The 8,182-nt window shown below is 31.6% G+C and overlaps 2 protein-coding genes across 2 annotated transcripts; both read right to left on the reverse strand.

Annotated features, from left to right (window-relative positions):
- Nucleotides 1-455: 455 nt before the first annotated feature.
- On the reverse strand, nucleotides 456-1,451 carry LOTGIDRAFT_122846 (hypothetical protein; the record flags this gene model as incomplete). Its single annotated transcript, XM_009060433.1, has 2 exons — nucleotides 456-856; nucleotides 1,229-1,451. 2 exons carry the CDS (start codon nucleotides 1,449-1,451, stop codon nucleotides 456-458), a joined length of 624 nt encoding a protein of 207 aa, XP_009058681.1.
- Nucleotides 1,452-1,772: 321 nt separating this feature from the next.
- On the reverse strand, nucleotides 1,773-6,857 carry LOTGIDRAFT_122759 (hypothetical protein; the record flags this gene model as incomplete). Its single annotated transcript, XM_009060434.1, has 3 exons — nucleotides 1,773-1,810; nucleotides 2,268-2,385; nucleotides 6,738-6,857. Coding segments are annotated over 3 exons (276 nt in total), but the record flags the coding sequence as incomplete, so codon positions are not given.
- Nucleotides 6,858-8,182: the final 1,325 nt, after the last annotated feature.

The raw sequence follows: 8,182 nt of genomic DNA on the forward strand, positions 1-8,182 counted from the left end.
TACACTGAAAATTATCTATATCACTTTCACAGTTGTGCTTATTTTTCTGTAGTCAAATACCTTCATTAAAATTTTATAAATTCACTAATAATGGCGAATACTTGTCCTAAAAACCTACATCACAGTCGGGCATTCTGGGGATTTTAACAGACAAGAGTGTCAAAGACAGTCAAATCAAGAGCCCTGGTGAATGACTCCATAACATCTCTTAGTATATCAATAAATTCACTTTTTTTCTAGACATTAAATTATTCCAATTTGAATCACTTGTGAAGGCACCGGTAAAAACTTTAAAATCTTCATAAATGCATTCAGAATTTCCGAATTACGCAAAAACTGAAAGTCACAAAATTAGACACCGCAATGATCACAACCACTTATAAACATATATATTATATATATATAGGAATAATTATTCTGAGGTTAAAGTTCACACCTGAAGGCCATTGTTAAGGTCAAGGACATGGTAGGTCGAATATTTCTATTAATAGCGGTTCGACATCTTCCACTCTCATTTTTAATAACATTTTAGTGTGGACATCATTAATGTTCCTTAAATCTGTCAGCTTCATCACTACTTGAGCAAATAAAGTTTTTTCTTCCGGAAAGCGGCTTTGAATATATTTCTGCAGAATTTCTGCATATTCCTCCTGAATTTTTTGAACGAAGCCACTATCTACTAAATCGCCACGATCAGTAGAAAATATCGCCATGACAATGAGTATTTTTAACATTAACAGGTCACCACGAATCGTAGACATCAAGGATTTAATGAATTTAGAATATGATTTAAACATCTCCATGGTTTCACGTCCACCACATTTCAAAATATCGGCACTTATTCTATTGGAATCATCTGATGTAGATTCTTGCGGGAATGACATTCCACTTGACATCGTGTCGTTAGCCAAACTTGACATTCCATCCGGTAACTGCATACCATCTGGGAAGGACATGCCATTAGATAAAGACAAGCCCTCGGGAAGTGAGGTCATGCCACTGGGCGGTGAGGTCATGCCGCTAGGAGGCGAGGTCATGCCACTGGGTAACGACAATCCCTCAGGAAGGGAATTCCCACCAGGCATTGACATTCCTCTTTTGAAAGCTGCTATTTTATCCATCAAAGATTGGTCTCCTGACATCGAACGTCCTTCAGGCATTGAAGACATGTTTTTGAAAGCTGCAATTTTTTCCATGAGTGACTGTTTGCCGCCTTTATCTTGTAGACATGACATTGTGCTTAAACTCCAACTTTCCGTGGAGGGGTCATAGTTGACAGCAGACCTCAGCATCATAACATCCACGACGGCTCCTTTCAACAGACATATTTGGTCATCTTTACATAACTTTTTAAAATTGACGATATGTTTTGTGACTTTGATAATCCTCCGCACGAACCCTTCCGCAATATTAGCGAACTCGGTGGGGTTTGAGGGAAGTTTATCGAGCATTGTGGTTGTACAGGATAAGAACGCACTGGCTTCATGAGCTGCGATCAACTCGTTCAGAAGTTGCCGATGGTGATCTGATAACGATTCAACGGCAGCTCTGACAGCTTCCTGAGATTCCGACCAAGGTACAAATTTTGGACTGTCTGGTTTTTCCCGTGTAAAAGCACATTGTGAGTCTGATTTTTCCTGTTTGATGGCTGCAGTGTGTGGTAAAGAATTGGAACTTGAACTGTCAGTTTCTTCTTTCCCTCGAGAAATGACCTCATCAAACACAAATTGATCTTCGGGCAATACATGACCTTGACGGCGTAATTTATTAAAAATTATTTTCTGTTTCCGCACTTTCTTTTGATCATCACCTGAAAAAATGAAATTTGAGAGAGTTCCAATTATTGTTCTCATCCACTGATTGGTTGATCACTAAATCAATTTAGTTTTGTTAACCAATCACATTACAGTATTTCTTAAAATTGGGATTTTGAATTTTGATGAAAATGATCAGCTATAAAATTTAAGAAATTAAAGGGGGAATATGCCCCAGCATAAAAAAACAAGAATGTTTGAAATATTATATCTCTCTTTGGACAACTGAGCCTGTTATGAAAAGCAATTAGCCTCAGAGTTAATTAAACCCCGTTTTAACCCAGTTTTCGAGGTCAAATATGAATTTAACTCAGTGTTAAATTTTAAGTATACGTGCCCAGAATTATCAATTTCTGTAAATAAACCATAAATTTAGTTTTAACTCTACTACGAGACTATGATATAAATAATTCAAAATACACCAAGAAACTCGCGTGGAATAATTTTACTTACTTAATATCATGTCTTTTCTCATTCCAACTGAAAAACATTTGGCTTGTCGACATCTTTTACAGAACGATCTTGATTCTATCGTAATATCACACTTCCCTTCACATCTCCCTCTTATAGTCTACAAAATATTCATCAAATATTTCAAAATATATTACAACAAATCATTAATACATCACACAAACAAACATTTTGAATTCAAAATATGAAAAAATAAATCAAACTAAACACAATCATATAAAAAATTAAATTCCAAAAAATGTAACAAACATTCAAAATTATAAACCTGTTTTACACAAGTTTGATGTTTTTTTTATAGTTTTCATTAATATCATTTATATAAGTGTTTCAAGCTTCTTTTTTGACAGAATAAGTGAAGTTTCAGACTATTGTTATGAAGACATTATTTATGTTAGAAGGTGATGAGAACTTAGTCTCATGGGCACTGGCCTCGTTTATGTGTTATTACGTTTTTTTATGTTATTTTAAGTTGTAAACAGAACATGCTATATCTTCTTTCATCTGTACAGAGATCATGTCAGAGTTAAACATCAGGCTTTGTTATCTCCCTGTTTTCAGAGTCAAACATATTTTCGTGTTTTCAGGGTCAAACTTCAGGCTTTGTTATTTTCATGTTTTCAGGGTCAAATATGGCGATTGTTTTGTTTCCTGTTTTGTTTGTAATCAAATATTAAATATTGTAAGAGTTGTATTTGCTTACAAAGCAAAACATATTTATCAAATTAAACTCCCAGTAACATTATAAAAACAACATGATCAATGGAATGAACAAGGTATAAATCTAATTGATATGTTCTGTCATGTGAAAAGAAAACTTCAATGTCTGGCACAGTTAATTGATTATAAGTTTTCATAAAAATAGTCACAGAATTACTGTTATAGGTTATTCCTTCTTGATTTATTTGGTCAACTTACCATCCCTTTTTTTAAAGAGATTGTAAAGAGGTTTTCTAAATTTTGTGTGTTTATCAGGGACTCTGATAGCATCAATTTGCACCATTCCATTTTTAAATCAGACGTCTGTGGTTGCTGCAATTCAACAAAAAATAAGTGTTTGACTTCATCAAACAATTAGTTTTCATGGTATTGCAGGAACCACAGATATCTGAATGAAAATTAGAATGTTACAAATTGATGATATTCCAAAATTCCAGATGATTATAAAAAATCTAGAAAACCTCTTTACAATCTTTGTCAGAAATTGTATTTGAAATTATTTCTATTAATGATGTTGACCTTCTGATTTGAACAGTCTACCTCGCAGTGGAATATTGATTGTGAAATTTCAACAGTTTACATTCATTAATGACAAGATTGTTGAAAAAACGATAAAATACAAAGGAAACTTACAATTGGTTTTTTAAGAATGGTATAACCTCTTTGAGAGTCAGAAATGGTTATAGAAATTAAGGCCTATACCCACTACCCAGTTTGCAATACAAAAGGCCTTTGTAAAGTGAACCAAAGACGCCCTGCGTTTACTGAACTCCACATGAGGTTGAAACACTAAGCAATAATAACTACGTGCGTCTTCAAAATGGCATGAAAAACTGATGAGAGTGTGACAGTAATACACACAGAACATCTCCTGTCAGGTTTTTGGCATTTCATACAGAGTTGACATCTCTGGTGTTTTCAATGTGACACTTAATTGGAACGATAACTAAGAAATCCTATTGGAATTTTTAAAGCGTTTACATGACGAAATTATCACAGCGAAAAAAGCTGTATTCGGTGAAATGAAATGAAATGAAATGAATGGAGTTTTACATCCTACTTTTCTGCACCATGTGGGTTAATGAAGACAGGCAACGCCATGCAGGGTGCAATGAGGGAAATTTTTCGGTTTCCAACTGTCAAGGGATCTTTAACTGTAGTAAGTGAAGGCCTGTACATATCGTATTGGCCTACTCTATTTAAATTCCTCAGGAAGTAGCAAACTATATGCTTTGATAACTTTCATCCGTGTTACAAGATTTATTAAATCAATTATAGCATGAATTGAATATTTTAAATCAATAACTTAAGACATATTGGAATGTTGCTGTGTTTCACAATATTGCTAATTGGCACAGAAAAATCACCCAAAACGGATGTGGATTTAAAACCAATCAGATTCAATCGCCACTGTAGACTTGGTTAATTTTAAAAATATCTAGCGATCAGTCATGGCCATCTTTCATCGAAGTCGTACATAGACAAAAAGGGACTGGATGATAGAGGCTACCTTTTTTCTTTCTATAATAACTTTCAAGAGCAATGATCAATGGCTTCCGTCCTTCCCCCTATAAATTCTTACTATTCATGATTCTTCTTAGTTTCCCCTGGAATCTTTTTTATGTCGAAGAATGTAGCCTGACTGAATAGACTGATTTATACAAGAACATCATCGGATCATGGTTGCTAAGTGTAGAAACCAGCAGAAAAAACCGGAAACAAAACAACAAGATCTATCTTTTAATCAGATTTATTTATGTTATTTCATTTCTGGAGGTCTCTAAAACTTATCTATTTCATTTACAATTCTTACGAGTGTTTACAACGAAAGAATTAAAAACGTGTTTTGAATACAAGTAAGAATAGATCAAGAATTTTTCTAGAAAACCACCCACATTTTTCTGGGACCTTGACAAGACCACAATAGCTAGTATTCTAATATTAAAATGGCCATTACAATATGGTATAGCTCATTTATTATAGCTTAGTGCAGAAAGGTAAACCACCATTACTGACACCCTGTAATCTCTATAGTACCAGTGTAGCTAGATCTATGTCAAGTCAACAACTAATGAGATATAGGTCTAGCTAACATTCGTAACTATTCATTTAATCTTTAAACACGATAAGAAAACACGCAGCTCTATTTTCGTAATATTTAAAACTATTTATGTAATTTGCTTGTACTACCTAATAACATTACATATTTGTACTACAAAATACTAAACATTTAATACAAAATACTAAACATTTAATACAAAATATCAAACATTTAATACAAAATATCAAACATTTAATACAAAATATTAAACATTTAATACAAAATATCAAACATTTAATACAAAATATCAAACATTTAATACAAAATATTAAACATTTAATACAAAATATCAAACATTTAATACAAAATATCAAACATTTAATACAAAATATTAAACATTTAATACAAAATATCAAACATTTAATACAAAATATCAAACATTTAATACAAAATATTAAACATTTAATACAAAATATCAAACATTTAATACAAAATATTAAACAGCCAGTTTCATGTTTCTTTACTAAGAAGTATACTAAAACTAAACATGTGGACCCTCCAAAAGAGACAAACCCTGTATCAGAAACATACAAAAAACAGCATGTTTCAGGTTCTCTTTTAATATTTATAAAAATAAAACTTAAAATATTATTAGGAGTTTGTGTATAAGAGATATCATAAAATACTTAGTTTTAGTAAAAGTGCAAGACATCCAATGTCTGAAATTGGAATGGTGAAAATAAATGCTATTATTGTCCCCGAATAAACATTGCCTTCATCCTTGAAATCCTTTTTATTCAATCTTATGTCATGCTTATGAGTTTCGCTCGTGTGCAACTTAATTTGACATTTAATTAATATTCATTATCTTTGGGTAGAAACTCTGCGAAAGTGATGTTGAGTTGACGGGTAAGCATGCCTAGCCTTGATGACTCCACCTACCATAAACAAATCTTATTCAAATTTCATGGGTTTTTTTACAGTCTATGTGACTGTTTTTACGGTTGCTTGACAATTAATGGTTATTTTTCAATTAAATAAATAATTTATCATCTTCACATTTTCATCGATTAGTTTTTCTTACATCAAGTGCTTAACCTTCAATTTTTATTGTCTTTCCTAACCTTAATCTACTTTTAGGTTACTTTTCATCCTTTTATGAACCAAAAACAACATTTTTATGAATCAATGTGTCAGAATTTGGGTGCAAAAAACTGTAAATGACAATGATGGTTTAGTGAAAAAATAAAGAAGAACATTTGAGAGGTGTGTTTTGATGGCCTTCACTAACTTAGTATGTGTTCTTTCAAAATCACTCAAGTGAAGTTTTGTTTAGGATTATTTGTTGTTGAATAACCCTTCAAAATCACTCAAGTGAAAGATTTTTAGAATTGTTGTTATTTAACTTATCTGTTAAAACAATCTGAACAAATTTCTATTTGCCATCCATGATCCAACAAAATATTTATGCAACACATGTTCTAGATTTAATCAAATATTCAACCAAAAAAAAAAAAAGATTTGATGACTACATGTTTATCATTCTAGAATATTCTTTATTCATGTCAATTTTTTAACCACTTTTTTGGTTCATGAAAATTGTGTTAGAAAAATAAAAAAATTAAAAATTGTAATAATGACGACACACTAACTCTTTCTAGCATATTAATAGGAAATAATTATCATCTACGTACCTTGTGGGCATTTCGACGAAAAAAAGCTTTACATGATTCACATGATATGGCATTGAAATTATATCCTAAGGCACGATCTCCACAAACCAGACATATTTTGTCTTTTTTTGATGGCGTCATTGATGTCACCATAGAATCAGACATAGTACAGGTAGAATCCTGAAAAGATAAATACAAACTGTGAGAAATATGTGAGAAGTACAAAATCGTATATACAAATTACCAAGTTGTATTAAAAAGGAATACAAATTTGTATGAGAATTACAAAATTGTATATGAAAACTACAAAATTGTTTGAGAAATACAAAAATGACACAAAATAGAAATTGTTTGAGAAATACAAACATGAAGTACAAAAAACTTAACAGAAATCAAAATTATGTATGAGCATACAAAATACAGAACCCCATAATGGACAAAGAAAAACAGAGAATTGTATTGTATTTACTGAGAAATACAAAACTGAATGATAAATACAAAAATGAATGAGAAATACAAAAATGAATGAGAAATACCACCTCTGTGTCACAAAAAATCAACATTTTGACTTGTATTAAAAATAATGACTAGTTAGCTGTTTTATCTCTTCTGCCTTCCACCACTTCAAATTAAAATGAGATTTTATTATCATTGTCATTATCTAACATTTTAAATATAGGTCAGTAGGTAGTCCAAAACTCAATATTTTATGTCTGTTTGCTAGCATTGGCCTTGGTCAGTAGTTGGATGGTAGTCTGAAACTTGCTGACTCTATATTTGACGTTTGATAGTTATTATTGACATGGGTCAGTCTGAAACTTGCTGACTCTATATTTGACGTTTGATAGTTATTATTGACATGGGTCAGTCTGAAACTTGCTGACTCTATATTTGACGTTTGATAGTTATTATTGACATGGGTCAGTCTGAAACTTGCTGACTCTATATTTGATGTCTGATAGTTATTATTGACATGGGTCAGTCTGAAACTTGCTGACTCTATATTTGACGTTTGATAGTTATTATTGACATGGGTCAGTCTGAAACTTGCTGACTCTAATAGTTATTATTAAAAGAAGTCAACCAAATTATGTAGTTAGCCCAGGGAGCATGAAATATACAATAAGGTTTATAAAACATGGAATATTCCCTACGGACATGATTAGAACATCAATTATAATCTTAAAAATGCTTAAAAGAATTGATATATGTTTTCAATATAGACATGTTTCTTTTTTAATAAATCTTGTTTTCTGCTGACATCCTCCTTTTAACCTCCATTTCCAAGACAATGTACTGTTATCTTAAATATCATCTATCATTAAAGATGGGTTCCCTTATTTTCATTTATGAAAATGAAAAATGCTAATAATTATATTAATAGAAAGTAGAGGTGTTCTAATGACTTGTAAAAATACCAGTTTGTCTCACATGTCCATAATTAATTCATAATTAGCTAAATTAGA

This window comes from Lottia gigantea (assembly GCF_000327385.1).
Source record: "Lottia gigantea unplaced genomic scaffold LOTGIsca_42, whole genome shotgun sequence".
Taxonomy (NCBI): domain Eukaryota; kingdom Metazoa; phylum Mollusca; class Gastropoda; family Lottiidae; genus Lottia; species Lottia gigantea.